At 41.1% G+C, this 16,279-nt stretch overlaps 1 protein-coding gene across 1 annotated transcript in view; it reads left to right on the top strand.

Annotated features, from left to right (window-relative positions):
* The first annotated feature begins 449 nt into the window (after positions 1-449).
* Positions 450-16,279, top strand: part of LOC108575894 (potassium voltage-gated channel protein Shaker) — a 212,278-nt gene continuing 196,448 nt past the window's right edge. The window contains exon 1 of the mRNA XM_017938826.1: positions 450-652. Coding sequence (XP_017794315.1) covers positions 483-652 — 170 coding nt within the window. The 5' untranslated portion in view covers positions 450-482. The remainder of the gene's footprint in view (positions 653-16,279) is intronic.

Raw genomic sequence — 16,279 nt, 5'->3', positions numbered from 1 at the left:
TCCTCTCGACGATGATCTCTCAGTCTCGAGGCTGCTAGCACTTCTAACAAATTACTATACCACGTCGCGATACTCGGTCGCTCGGCTTCCTCGCAAGCTCGTTCACGTCGAGGACATTGGTACACCAGCGGCGGTACTATTTGGCTCTAATTCAAGGAGGCCGCGGATCAGGGTCGCGGAACAGAAACACGGCCAGCACGTCGACACGGACATTGTCGGCGGCTTGGAGCACGCGGACATTGAAGAGGTTGTTGCCAGTGGTGGAAGAAGGTGCGAGGAGGAGGAAGAGGAAGTAGTAGCAGGTTTCAGCGAGGAGGAGGATCGGTTAGGTTCGAGGTGCGTCATTGAGAGAAGTGGGGAGGATCAGTGGTGCTGCAGGGAAAAAGTGGTGACGCAGAATAGAGGAGTGGTTTCGAAGGGAATAGAAGATCTGTCGGAGCCCAGGAAGGGCTCCTTAACAAGGAGCGAGACTGGCGAGCGCAATGTGGCAAAGCGGCGGCATGGGCGCCCATGCGGCCAACAATCCATGGATGAAATTAATGGGCATTGTCCACAAGGAGAGAAGGCATCACGATTCAGGCTCTGCCGCTGCCGCCGCTTCTGGTGTTCAGGGCTCTGCGACTACTGGCAGCAACGACCGGACGCTCAATCAGTGAGTCATACTACTTACTTTATCGCTTCTTTTTTAAGTTATCTTTCTCTCCGATTTCTTTCTATTTTTTTATTTACTTTCCTTTCGTACACAACTTTCTAGAGAGGAAAGTTCTGTTTTTGAAATATATAGCGGAGTCGAATTAAATATCGAGGGCTTTCGAGCCTCGAGGTGGTTTACACACTCGAACACGCTGAATACGAGGTGGTTTTTTTCTAGGTTTGCGAAAAAAGTAGCGCGAGTAGACGCGCTGATGATTTATAACGGAAGCGTGGATAATTTATACTCGAGATTAATCGACGTAGCTACTCTGCAGGTTTCTGTTCTTTCCTCCCCCTATTTTTTTTTTTGCGAAAGTTACACGGTTGTTACGTGACTCGATTACACGTTCCGCTAAATTACGGCTAAGGGTAATTTGCATTCGGCGTTACGTGGAAAAATGGCAGCGATAGCTTTCACGGTTAGGAGAATACGTCAATGAAGACCTAGTCTTACCCGTTAAGGGATGGGGTTAATCGAGGGTGAAACGGGAAGCAACGAATTAACGCGGCGATATTCCGCTTCGAGCTTTATCACAATGCGGATACGTTTTGTCCTAGCCGGGCGTTTTATACTCAACCCGTATTTTTCTACCGGCTCTGGTCTTTTTCATTCTTCTTTCCCGGTGGCACAGCCGCAGTCTGACGCGGTAACGCGATAAATTACAGTGCAATTACAGCATCCGCAACGAGATCAGGCTTTTCCAACCAGCTTATGTACCATACATATACACACAACGTACATACGCGTATGTACGAAATGTCTCGTCGATACGCTATATCGCGGGGAATGCTCTATTTCGAGAAAAGCATAGAAAACCGTGGAGGAACATCTTACGTTTCCACTTTGCCAGGAAATCTGTCTCTCTGGTGACAACCTCTGGTAAAAATCTCACTCCACTTTTAACCAGTACGGGCGATATCGATCGCTAGTCTGGTCGATGGTTGCTCGTAATCTGGTCAAAGAGGTCCAGCAGTCACGTAATAAAACCGTCGAGCGAGCGCATAAAAAGAGCACTCGAGGGTGAAAGCATTGTTTTTTGCGTTGACGAAGAGAGTTCTATGTACCGTATCGGAAGTAGCCTCTCGTCGATTGCACGGAAATATTTCCTCACAGTGGCCACGGATTAAAGGTGAATCGCGCCGCGGCAGAAAGACATCCTCGATATCGGAAGCATCTCTCGAACCAACCTGATAACCGTGTACAATGGCTCTCGCTTTATTTCCCCCCCCTGGGTGAAAAACCACCTTCAGGATCTTTCGATGCTTTCCGCCAACTCTATGGAATCCTGCTACCACCTCTCACCGCCACAAATCCTCCCTTTTTCTCTCTTCTTTAGCTTCTTATCTGGGTACACAGGTGTACATTGTCGAATCCTGAAAAATTCCACACAAGCATCGGCCCCTTTTGTTTCCCCTTTCGCCTCATTTTCAACGGTACCGCGCGCGCGATCGTCGACGAGTTAGCGGTGTGTTTTTCACGGCACCGTTCCAACAATGCTCCTCGCTACTGTCCTACCTATTTCTCTCTCTCTCTCATTTGCAACCACCTTTACCGCTGTTCCGTTGCTGCATACAAATGCAGCGAGGCAGACCGCGTGACGGAGCAAATGTTGCCGCGATTAAAAACCCTCGGTTCTCTCCCCTCTTCCACGCTTTTCTCCGCGTCCTCGAAGGGTGTATGTTTGCTACCCAGAACAAACAAGAAGCAAAGCGATACGTGGGCGTGAGGGGAACACGGGCATCGCTCCTTCGCTCCATTGACAATGCTTTTCCCTCGTCCATTCAGATTCCCTTTTCCTCCTTCTCAGCGAGACCCACTTGTTTTCTGATAAATACTTGTCCTTTGAATTTCAAGCCTCTCATTCAGAATGCGTCCTCACGAGCGTGTGCGCGCGTGTGTGTGGTACCATGTGGTTCAATCGTTCGCGACGATTGTATTCACGGAGGATTGCTTTTTACCAACGGATTCGAACTTCGTCAAAGATTTTTCGCTCACATTTTCCAGTTCGATTGAAACTTTTTCGAGAGAGAGAGTACCTTTATTATTCGACTGTGAGGATCTTTCTCGTATAGAAAAGTGACCATTCTTTGTGCTTCTGGAACGGCGGAGACGGGGAATAACAGATTGGAGTTCTTAAAGGAACGAAGGATTCAAAGGGATTATAGCAGCATCGCGATCATTGTTGCTTTTAAGAGTGTCGTCGTTAAAATATTAGGTTAGGTTCAGACAGTTCTGTTGGATTTTCGCTTCAGGTACGAAGAACCTAACCTAACTTTTTTTTTTCGTCAGCTGTTGTTTAATTTCTATTTTGACCAAGTGTTTTATCTACGATTATTTATTGAACTATGAAAAACCGTGTTCTACGTTCAATTTTTCTTTATGAATTTAAAAAAGGATTATAACCCAACATAACCTAACTTTTTCTTTCGTCAGCCATTGTGTAATTTCTATTTTCAAGGAGTGTTTATTTAACCACGGGAAACCGTGGTCTGAGCTTAATTTTTTTCTACTCTTTTCTCAGAGCCGCGAAGATGACGAACTCTCAGAAATCCTACAGAATTTTTCGAACAACATAATAGCTCGACTTTAGCTTGAACGGTACATCGGTCGTTTTCATTTAGCACTCGCCTTACACCAATCCTTCGCGCGAACTCATTAGAGACGCGACACTAAAGGACACCTAATTTCCTTCTTTTTTCTGAATTTTCCACGGTAGCCGAGTTTCCTATGCAAATTCGACTCTCAGCCGAGGCGTCTAATTTCTGATATCCGTGGCGCGTTTGGCGACCAACATCCGCGCGTACTTTTTCCACTCTTTGCCCTAGAAACTTGGCCTGTTTATATAATTTGGAAAAAGTTCCGAACATTGTTCCAACTTCTCGAAACGATGAAAATTTCGTTTACTCTCTAACTTACTCTTGTACCTTCATTTCCATTTAACCGGATAAATCGATTTTCACGAAAATACTCGTATTTCTCGCGGAAAAATCGCGGAGACTCCGCAGTCTGAAGGAAGCGGTCGAGTAATTTTTTCTGATTTTAATTAGAGCCACGCGATTAGGATAATCTAGCAAAGAAAGGAAAAACGGTGGGTAATATCGTTTCGTTGGAAGAGACGAGCATCGTTTCGGAAGTTCCACGTCGAATTACCGGCACCCAATCGCGACTACGTTTCTGCCTTCGCGATCCGTGACTCTTTCTCGTTTCCGTACGATTTTCCTTCTCTGTCCCATCAGACGAATCGTTAACCAGCCTCGGGAACTGTGGCCAATTCAACCGGTGAATTCGCACCGGCTCGAAATTGCAGCTCCTTCGATCGACCGGCTTCTACGCGAGATTCTTAATTAAACTTCATTTTCCAACTCGAAATTATACCGAGGAAAGAATATCTACTCCACGATGGATTCTTTTAACGAGTGTCGAGTAATTGCTTCTCCCGGTGATTCCACCTAAATTAACCCCTTGACGTATGATTTCTTTTCATGACTACGCGTCTAAGCCTCGGTTACTTAGTGTTTTAGTAGTATATTAAGTAAGAGAAGCTAATGTATCGTGGATTAATTAAATTTGACAATCTTCAGTTTTGTAAATTAATACAAAAATTCGAATTAAAATGAATTTTTCTCATCGACGTAACTGTTTTTATCAGATCTTGACCAAAATCTGTGGCGCGAGTCTGACGAGTTGTCATACGGCAGGGGTTAATACCAGGGAAGTGGTAATTTCACAAACTTTCCATAGTTCTGTTAGGATAAACGTGTTTTAATACTCCAACCGACTTTCTCCATTCCTTCTCCTATCTCTCCAATTTTATTACAATGTAAATTTATGCCTTCTGGGCCATACTAATACAAACTAGACACTTCGAGCTATCAATTAACATCAACAAATTAACAAATATTGTGGAATTAGAAATATAGATAGATGTTTATTAACAAAACATACGAATAATTATAATACATTTGACTATGCCACACACTTCGTCTATTCACGCCTCTCGACTTTTTCAAACACACTGTCCTTCCATCCCTCGCACGCCGTACTTTATAGCCAGGCCCTTCGTGGGCCTCTCGTCGCCGGGGGTTTTCTCGTCGCTCGTCGCCCGCTTTCTCTCTTATGCTGGCCACATTTTCTTAAAACTACGCTTGCTTAAAATTACGATACTACAATATGTAACTTGTTCGAATTTTATAGCGTGTCAGAAAGTACTCTGCTGGGCGTGAAATTAATTGAACGTGTCTACGTTTTTACAATAGTATATGTTATTCAAAGTCTATACCCGCGTAATCCGAGCGTCGTTCGCAAAAGTATGCTTCGAGGGTCTCGTGAAGAGTGAGGACGCGTCGTCCTGCCGATCCCTCTCCATCCCTACGCGAACAGGCCCAGGGAAAGACCCAAAGGGGCGGAGTCACCCCCACCGAGCGCGCTGGGCCTGGCTTCAAGTCTTCCGGACGGATTTTCTCACAAGCATTTCTTGCTTATGTAGCCGGAATTACCCCGCTCTCCCCGATTCGAAGAAACGAAGATTTGTTTCGTGAAACAATTGTTCGATATTTAAAGTCCCTCTTCGGCTAACAGTTTTTAACAATTTTTTCATCGCGATCGAGTGACTTAATTGAAGGATTAGATCAAGCTGTTTTCTTTGTTTTTTCGTCGCTTTTGTAGCTTCGAGTGGGGTTATTTCGATCCGTGTATTAATTATAACAACAAGGATGCGCCTTATTGGAATTCGATATCGACTGGCGAATTTTGTTTACGAAAGTACCAGGTTCGCGCGTATTTTACAAACGATTTGCAAACCGATGGAAAATCCGCGGTGTAAATACTTTGATTATCGTTTCAGCCTCGCAATTCCATTTTAGTGACGGTTTATTACGCGTGCCGCCGGTGTCGCCGAAATACATAATTGTCGCGAGCCGATATTGCTCGACGATAAATCAGAGAGGGAACGCTGTTCGAATTCGCGACGAGGTTTCACGAAATTGCAAAGAAAGATGTTATCGGCAACGGCTGCGACCCGGAGGAACGCATTAAGCCGCTTTAAATCTGGCGATATCGACGCGACCTGCGGATAAATTGCTTCGAAAGTTGGATTCTTTCCGTGGTTATGGTTGCTCGATGCATCGAAACCGGGGCTACGTCGAGTTGCTTCATTTTCTAGGTGAAAATCGAACGGAATTCTGGTATTTCGAGATTAGTAATAGCGCAGACTATTACGTTGCTGTTAGAACACTCTGATTAGTATAGAAATGACACTCGATCATTTTGATCAATTTTTTTGGGGGATATAATTCATGGAAAGGTGCCTGAAATGTATTTTTTCGTATTTAGAGATGTGCAATTTATTATATTTATTTTTGTGCTTTAGAAATAAAATAATGCTGGTGAGTGAAAATTTGAAAAGTAGCGAAAGGGTTAATCGTCGTTCTAAAAATTGATTTACCGAGAGAGACGAGTTAACCAATACGTAGAAGACTATTTATCGAGGAATTATTCATACATAATTGCGCTGTTATTTCTCTATTTAATATAGAATATTTGCATATTTGGAAAAATCAGCATTTGCTTACAAATTTCGCCTGATTTTTAATTACAAACCAAAGAGAATCAATTTCTGTTTGAAACGCGAACCCAGTTAACAGGATAATAATCATGCTGAAACGCTACTTGTACCTTACACGCCGAATTAACTTTATGCGAGTAGCTGCAAAGCGAATCGATTGACTGTAGTTAAAACACTGCATTAGCAAGTGAAATATTTCCTAGTTAACGTACGAAAATGTTTCCTGAAAAATTACAAACACATTCTCATTATCTCTGTTCAAATACAGGTAAAAATACGTAAATACAAAAATGTTCGAAAAAGCTAAACAAACTTTCTCTAATAATACCTAAATAATAAAATTTACGCAAACCATAGTACACTCGTAATTTTCGATATTGCCAATTTTTCCTGCGTTTCTTTATGCAAACTATAGTACACTCATAATTTTCGACACTCCAATTTTTTCTGCGTTTCTTCACGCTTTGATAGTAAGACAGACCGAGTGTAATCATTTCTACACAATTTTTCGCGCAGTCACGTTTACGCAGGAGGATCTCTTTACAGAAAACAGAGAGAGAGAGAGAAACCTTCTCTAATAATACCAAAATTTATGCCAACCATAGTACACTCATAATTTTCGATACTCCAATTTTTCATGCTTCAACGTTAAGACAGACCGAGTGTAATCATTTCTACACAATTTCTCGTAGAGTCACGTTTACGCAGGAGGATCTCTTTACAGAAAACAGAGAGAGAGACAGGAATGGTAATATTTCTCTGTGAAGCGAAACGCGATTTTGATTTACGCCAGAGCCACGGTAGTTCGTGACACACAAACGCGGCGAAAGGCCTTTCGTTTCTGTTAATTATGCGTTGCCGCGGTTACTAATTATGCGGTATTGATGCGCGACAGTTCAGAACGTGAATCGCCCTCTCTTTTAATGACATCACACCTGCGCGCACCGGTGTTCAAGTGGTGGGAGAAGATGGGGCGGAAGATTCGTCACGACTGTGCTACAGATTCTACCTCGAACGAGTGTGCTGTATTTCTTTCCTTTTTTTTTTTTTTCGGGAGAAATAAAAGAGAGAAAGATTTTTCCATCCGCTTGTTAAGTCAACGCGCGAGCAGAACATCGTCTTCTATTTTTGCATTGTAAAAGTGGTCCGAGGTCGAATCGAATTTGGTTTTTAATCCCGCTATCTCGAGAGATGGACGTCCGACCAACGATATCCGCTTCCTTCTTCCTCCTTCTTCCCCCCCCCCCCCCATTCTCGTGAAACTTTCAGAGCTTTAATTCCGAATTACTCGGAGAACTTGGGACGTTTATCTTAATTAAAGTCAAGTTAGTTATCTTTATGACGTGTACCTAGACCGCGTACGAAGATTGCGAGATTTTTTTAGCTTGTACAATGCAGCTCGTATGTGTTTTAGACACTTTTTATCCTCGTGCAGAAAGTATTATACGAATTCAATGAAATTTCCACACCGATGTTGGTATCGTGTATACATCTGGGGAACAAAAAATACACGGAATGTATGTTTAAGTGAATATCTCGGAAATGAAGAGAAAAACCGATGGCACAGTATGATACGTTATCATTGTTGCGTCTATCTTAAAGCAGACCTTTTTAATGTAGAATAATATTTTATTAACAAAGTTTATAACGCTGATCTAGCTATTTTTTTTATCAAGACTTGTGTAGTGTAGAATGAAAATATCCTGGTTTACTTGTTAGAGCTTTTAGAATACGTATTTCGTAATAAATGCAGCGTAAAAAATAAGCTTAACCCTTTGCACTCCGAGTATTTTTCTCATTTTTCACTTTGGCAGTGAAACTTTCGAAAATTAGAAATTTTCTTTCTAAAATAAGAAAAATTCGAAATCTTTGTGAAATTGTTCATTTTAATTTCTCCGGTTCATTCACTTTATTTTAATATAAACGGGACTTTAACGAAGCTATGGTACATATACAACGAATGTCGCCATATTGGCGCTAGTAGAGTGCAAAGGGTTAGGCCCCACGGGGGGCCACGCACTTAGGCCTGGCGACTCTTGGTCTTCGAGGCGAAGAATCGAGAGATGTTTTTCTAAACATCTCCGAGTTTCTTCGTCCTCGAGGACAAGAATATTGCCTCGGCAATGCAGGCCCGCGCCCCCACTTCCTGGGACTTACCCAGGGAAAAGGGGCTACTTAAAGGAGCCCCGAAAAAGGCACGAGGCTTTCTGTCGTAGACTCGCGTCGCCTACACTTCAAAATTAGGTTAAGCGTTATCGGATTCAAATAAATATATTTTTATTAAACAAATTGCCCGAGTAATTACTTTACACCACGTCACTTCCAAAAATTCTTTCACTTTGGCAGTGAAACTTTCGAAAATCAGAAATTTTCTTTCTAAAGTAAGAAAAATTCGAAATCTTTGTGAAATTGTTTATTTCAATTTCTTCCGGGACTTTAACGAAGCTACGATACATGGTTCATTTTAATTTCTCCGGTTCATTCACTTTATTTTAATATAAACGGGACTTTAACGAAGCTACGATACATATAACAAATGTCGCCATGAACAATGAAATTTAAAGAATAAAAATACCTCCATATCAGTATAATATCAGCATAGATAAAAGTAAGCTTAAAAAGTGCATCTATCCGAGAATAAAACTTTTTATAGAGATACTGAAGATCAATCTGTCTTTCGTACGACTTCTTTGTTCCTCGTCAACCAGAATATCTGTGCAGCGAAACAGGCGATTTCCGTCTCTAAATACATTGTACCTAATTCCACGTGTACACCATCGTAATATTTGTGGATTAAAGTCGACGACTAGAAGTCCCAGCCATATTGCGTCAATGAGGGTTACCATCAGACGATACGACTCGTCTTTGTAGCTTGCACCTATGCTCCTAACCGTACTATCTACCCGACTAATCTTTGTCTCCTGGCGGAAATTACGCCGTCGTTTAAATATTTCACCCGGAATCTCGGAATCGGTGGATTACCTCGAATTCATCGTGTCACCGGAAAATAATACCTCGCCAGTAGTGGTACACACTCTCGTCGATTCCGACCACGCTACCTTCCCTCCCTACAATTCTACCTCTCTCTAATCACGAACATTTTGCTCGTGACATTGCTCGATTCCTTGATCGATTCCCACCAAAGACCTTTACTTCCCTCCGTTCTAACCTCCGCCTATATTATTCATCATTTTTTCTCGATTACGAGAGAGTCAATCAGTCGATTATTCGTAGTAATTCAATTTTACTCCATCACCATCTCCTTCCATTTTTACCGTTCTCCTACATTTCACGACACTGCTGCGAAGCATTCTCTATCTGCAGCAAAATTCACGAACAAAGAAACGTCTCTATGTAAAAAAGCAAAAATTGCCAAGTGAGGTGTTTGGATTAACCCTCATCCGTCCCTCGTGTCACACTTTTCTGGTAAAAAATTGTATCATTCGGCTATCTGTAGAAAAAGGTTTTTCTTTATTTTCTATGTTTGATAAAAGAATTCACAAAATTAATTATTTATCTTTTCATTTCATTGATTTTTTGACGAGGGTTAAAGGAATTAATGGACCGTGAATTCGCGATACAAAGTGATTATTCCATATGGAGCGCAGATTTCTGTGGGCCGCACATTGGTGTGGTATAAAAAGGTAGGGAAACGCAGAGAAAGTTGAGAAACGCAGAGAACTCGAAGTTGGACTCTTTGTGCCGCGGGGCTCCGTTTTCATTCGGTGCTTTTTCACTCGATGGGAACGCTTATTCGCGAGTGGGAACATTAATTAACGAGCGGAATCGTGGATCAACCTTATGCTCCTCGTTAGACCAAACTTCGGAAACCTATTCAATTTTAAAACATTCCTTTTTTCCTCTTTTTTTTTTTTTTCGCCGAAGGAAATACCGCGAAGCCAGACGAATGGCGAAACTTTGCTGGCCTGGCTGCCCTTTCTTCTCGTTCCATGCTCCAGTGTGGTCAGGGTCTGCATGGAATCACGCGTGCCAACTAAATCTGTTCGTCGGCGACTTGGTTGTTACCACCTCGTGCCAAAAAATTCTTTTATTACCTCCGGTCGGTAGTGTAGTGTTGACTCGAATTCGCTATTAGTTCGATCTTAAATTCGTACGTTGTCCACTCGTGTTTCGTTACTGCCGTTAATAATTCTACTTCTTCTCCTCCTCTTGGAAATCATGTCGTTCCAGGGAATTGCTTCTGGCCAACTTTTCCCCAATTATTTGACCCAGTTCGATTTATTTTCGAAATTTTTATCGGATGTGATATTGCTTCGATGAGAGAGAGAGGCGAGCTTGTGCCAAAAGAATTTTTTGCATTGTTGAATTTAGTTATCGGGGGAGAAATTGACGGGAATTTTTAGGTTAGGATAAATCTATTCGGCGAGGACATTGGATACTGAGGGGAAAGTCGATCGAGGTATTAGCCACTTACGGTCTGTTGTGTTAACCATGCCTCTTTAGAGAGAATTTGACAGCCGGTTATTATACTAACCGCTTGATCGCAGACACTCCTGTAACACGCGTTGCTCGACCCAAATATGTGTCTATATACGGTGCTCCGAGAGGAAAGACGGATAAACTGAGTGGACGGTTCAGAATTAAAAAATAAAACATCTCTAAACGCACATTTTTATCGTAGAACACGAAATCATGACAGAAAAAGGAGAAATAAATGATTAAGATAATTAAAGAAAAATAGATTGATAAGAAAGATTTATTACAGTTTAATTATTCAACGAATTCACCGTGAAAGAGTATATTTTTATCGTGAAATAATAATTGCAGTTATAAAAAAAAAATGAATCGCTAGGAATTATTGTGTCTTAATTATTTAACGAATTCACGGTGGAAGAGTATTTTTTCGCATTTATCGTCAAACCAATTTCTCCACTGGGCTGCATCGCAGACATTCGTTAGCGAATCGGTGATTCGTTACCAATGGAACCGGACGTCGACCTTGCGTTTCCCGCGTGCAGCCCGGCTGCCATAAATCTTCCTTAAATTAACCGAATTAACTGGTGCCTTGTGATTACATCGAACAGAGCTCGTCCATTTCTGGTATCGTGAATTGCCTGGTTGGTTGTACGAACGCTTGTAATTCGATGTCCTCTGGCGACTGCTGATGCTATCGATACACAACTATATACTTTTTCTATTTCACAGACCAATTGCTTCTTTCGGTTTGAAATTCTCGTAGCGTGTTTCAGTTAAATTCAGTACCAAACAGAGAAGTGTGTTTAATTGTTGACGAATAAACGTTAACTCGCGAAGGAACAGTCGATTTTCGAGTAAATATCGCTTATGGAAACACACGCTTTTAGTGCGTGCCAGGAGTGTGTCTATAATCGTGAAGTTCGATTTGTTTTGCGTGTTCGCCAGTTACGTCTAGTTTCTGGTAAACATCGGCGGCAATTTGTACCTGCATGCGGTTGCATGTTTTATGGAGCGAGACCTGGACCTTTAAATTGAGAGTTCTGTGCTTTTATATAGTTGTTTGGACAGTTGTTCTTAATAGTTTTCTGAGGTAATTCTATCGATGCCAAATTTCACCTGTATTTTTGATCCTTTTACAACTTTGCCGATATTTTTTATATATCCTCTGGGATTTTTTCTTTTAACTTTGAAAGCACTTTTTGGGATTACGCCTTTCGTCCGGGTTTATTTGATTTTCTTTGGTATTTTTTGGATCTGTGCTTCCTGAGTTTTTCTTTAATCTTCTTAACTGGAGTGTGCTTCTCTGTTCTATTTTTTTTCAACCTTTCTAATAACACTTCACTTTTTATTCTTTCTAAATCTTCCTCTTTATTGAAATTTTGCAAGCTTTTCTATGGATTTTTGTACGATTGCTAAGTGTTACACTTTCGAATCGTGTACAATCGACATTTGAGAAAGAAAGTTCGAATTGTTTTAAATGAAAGAATATTGAAGTAATTCTACGTTCAGAACACGAGTGTGCAAAGAGGGAAATTTCGAAGAAACTACGCTTGTAGAAGTTGAAGCTATCGAGAAGAAAACTATCGCGTTTCGGAACTACGAAAAACTTTAAACGATTGTTTCGAATTTTTTTTAATATCTGAAACTTCAACTGCACAGGTGCCAATTACTAAAGAAGAAAGGTAATTGAACTAAACTTCGTCTTTTGTGTAGTTTTAGAATAAATATTCCACCAGAAAAATATCCTATTATATTACAATATTCCATCAACCGAGATTCGATCTCGAGACCCTTGGATTGGCAGTCAGACAGCTTGACCACTCCGCTAATAAATCACTTGTGCTTACTTGTGCATAATGTACTCTTGTTTCAAAGTATTTTACTGCAAAATTTCAAATTCCAATATTTTCAGCATCACAAATTTACTTAAAATAATAATGGCAAAATTAAAAAAAAAATGATGGTAATTTCAGTGACGTATTTCCCTTACTAAATATTTCTCGTTTTGCCTTTCATACTGTGCACAGTGCCCACAGAATTAATAGAAACAATCTTTCTCGATAATGTAAAATAATTCTCCAGCAATTCTATCTCCGAGCGAAAGAATCATTGAACGTAAAACGTCAGAGACAGAAGCTCACTCGCGCGGTTCCTGTGAGAAAACACTTGTGCAAAGGAATAGGCTTTCTCGTTTGGAGCAGAGGGCCAAGCCGGCAGGCTTTATTCCCTCGTAGGAATTTATACGCGGGCGAAAGAATTGGGAAGGACCTTTTCTTATCTCGAGCATCCTCGTGCGCCTTGTTTATAGCGATTTAAATAATAAAGGAAACTCTTCGCGGATTTTCCCTCAGCCTGCCCCGTTTTATCCTCGACCTCCTTCCCTCCTCTGCAGCCGGATGCGGAGGATAGCTATACATTGCGGTAAGTACGTGCTTGCCAGACGCAAATACCAAAATTTTTATGTACTTTTCGCCAAATGTATTTCCCTACTTCGTACAGTAGCCGGCACAACGAACATCCATCCAATAATGAAAAAAGTGTGCAAACATCTCTCTCGTTCCACACGAGCGGTTCGATCGCGTATCTTGGACATGAATCTGTTATATTTACCGGTGTAATAGAGCGGAAGAATCGTCGAAACGCGATCCAAAGCTTAGTTGTTTGTTAAATCGTCTCGTATCGTCTACCAAAAGAAGAAAGAGGCTGATTCGCATTAAGAAGAAGAAGAAGAGAAAGAGACAGAAGAATCGTCGATTGTCGTCCTTTGTTCTTTCTTCTCTATGAAAAGGGCGTTCGTGTCCGAAGATGTGCTTAAGAACCGAGCAGTTTGTCGTCTTTGTTCCATTCTTATCACGGATAAGCGTTTTTGAAAAAATACCAGCTATTTTATATGTAATTCTGGTTTCGAACCTATCTACGTCGATTCTTATCTGTTGTTCGCAGCTCGTCCCCTTTTCCCCCAATCTCTTCAATTCTACCTTACGTTCCTTCGTTCTCACACTTCACGCGAAGCCTCGTCGTCTGTTGTCGTGGTCGTTGTACCTTCCTCCGCAGAAACTTTGACGAACGAGCTTTCTCGATATTATCTTCTTGTACGTTCCCCACCGCGATACCTAACCTAGGTAACGGAGAGAGCTGGAAGGGGTAAGAATCAATGGGTTGCGGTCAATTTGATCGAGCACGTCCGATATATCGGTGTTAAGGGAAATAAATGATAATGGAAGAAGCCGAGGCCGGTATTGCTCTCATTGTTTTCCCGTTTCTCGTGCCAAATGTGCCCTCTCCCCTTCGATATCCTTCTCTGTCTACGTTTTACATTGAAATCGTGTAAAAATACCCTTCGTAGATACCCTGGAACCGTAAACTGCGTTACGAAATTCCTCTGGCGAAATCTCGGATATGATCGGTAGCGGTGAAACAGTTGGTTCTCGAGCTAATTTCACGGCCAGTCTGATTTTTCAATGACTAGATCCTTCCATTCAGTATTGTTCACAGTCACGAGAGAATGGTTAATGAAAAATGTTGCAGGAAGTGTGCCTAAACCCTTGATTTCGAGGTTACGAAACGTCGGCTTGGTTCCAAGAATTCGTTGATAATACCTGCAAAACCACCGACGGTTAGGTTTTCTTTCTGTTTCAACGTACGATGATCTCGAGAGAGGGGAGTGTTGGACGCGGACAACCTGGAAATGCGGCCTTTTTTCAGCGATTTCGTGCTACCTGTGCACCGTATTTATAGATCACGCGAACCTGAACAACCACGACATGGGCGTACATACGCTTGGAAACGGCTATATGAACCAGTCGGTCTGGCTGCCGAAAGTCTCTGTGATTTATAGGACGTGACCCTTTGTATTTTTCTGTGAACGTCGTGGAAAGAAAGATGGCTGGATTTAGGTTAGGTTACTGTTGGATCGATATTAGGAAGTTGCGAAAATTTGCACGGTTGTATTTTAATCGCGTGACACCACCGACCGAACGATGGATTCTAGGGGATTTTCAGCAGGTGCTTCGGTGCCCCTCGCTGAGCAAGCTTCAGAGGGTGTGAAGTTCAGACAGCGACAGGGATGGGAAATTGTTTGGGTACGCAATTTACGCTTTTCACGTATGCGAGGGAAAACGCGAGATACGTCGATGAATTAGGAATAAAATAGCTGGGGAAAGTTTTGTTTCGTTTCTGTGATAGACGTGACCGAGAGTATCAGCTTCATTTTTTCGAGTACAGTAAATTCTCTACAAGAGTCAGTAAGTTTGGATTCTACAAGTGACAGTATAGATGATCCTACGCCTAGGTCTGCGTCATTGCTGCGCCCATGTTATCTCGCTCGCAGTCAGTAAAGCGTGTAACACTACACCAGTTGGTTTCCTTTACGAGATTCAATTAGAATTAAATGTAACGATAGAAATTATTGCAATAATGCGTAATGCAATTGAAAAATCGCAGAAAAGACTGATACAAATGTTTGAAAAGAAAAATATATAAGATGAGATACAGTATCTTACCACGTAATGTAACTTTTTGTCGTGTAACATATTAAAAACACTGTTTGGGAAAAATTTGTCACAGAATTGCATTTCTTGTTTAATCTTCCTTTACTGCTACTTCTTGTGAAATTTTATGTCGAAAAATTGAAGAAATTCTTCTTTGTGTTTCGTAGGCAATTGATTGCTAATTTGCTATTGACAGATCGATATTAAAATTTAATGTTAAATGGAACTTTCATATCTACCATAGAATCTGAATAATTTTTCAAAGTATTTTATTAAGAAACGCGCACATAGTGTTCAATTTTCTATCTTAGAATTAACTTACTTTATCTTACGAACTACTTAAAGTTCAAACTTTCAACTGTGTGTGAGAATCAGAGTGTACACGGGTACGCGTAGTTCTTAGCTTGGTATCCTTTTGCAAAAGTGAGAATTTTCTTTGGAAAAGGATACCAATTACCAGGTCCCACCACGAGGAGGTGACTACGCAAGGGACCCGACAAAAACACATGCCCTACTGGCAGCTCTCTATCTTCAGAGATACGCGATTCTCATTCGTAGCAAAGGAAATAGATACTTTTATCAAAAAGAGTGTCTTGTATTTCACTTTAAATCGCAACTCTAATCATTTTCTCATTCCCAATGCAATATTTAAACTCTAAAAATTTCGTACTCTTCCTTAATAAGATGTTGAAAATGTAGATGGTATTGTATTAATTATGCTACGAATGAGTCGCGTATCTCTGTAAGAGAGCGCGCACATGGTATTCAGTACAATTTTTCTATCTTAGAATTAGTTGCTTTATTTGATAAATTATTTAAAGTTAAAACGCACGCGTCCCACGACGTCCATCGGCGGATGAATAGAATATTTTCTATTGTCTTATGCTAACTTATTTTATCTTACGAACTACTTAAAGTTAAGACACTCGTTCACGCTCACTTCATACTCGGTACAGTTTTCGATCTTAGAATTAATTAAAGCTAACATGCGATAAAAAGGTACATTTTTCAAACATACAATGAAGCTCTGTAAGAAAAGTATATTATTAAATTGCAATAGGAGGATAAATTGTTAGGATATCTTTATTATATATA

Source organism: Habropoda laboriosa, unplaced genomic scaffold (assembly GCF_001263275.1).
Source record: "Habropoda laboriosa isolate 0110345459 unplaced genomic scaffold, ASM126327v1 scaffold243, whole genome shotgun sequence".
Lineage (NCBI taxonomy): Eukaryota > Metazoa > Arthropoda > Insecta > Hymenoptera > Apidae > Habropoda > Habropoda laboriosa.
The sequence above is the reverse complement of the archived record's forward strand: the minus strand, read 5'-3'. Positions and strand labels throughout refer to the sequence as shown.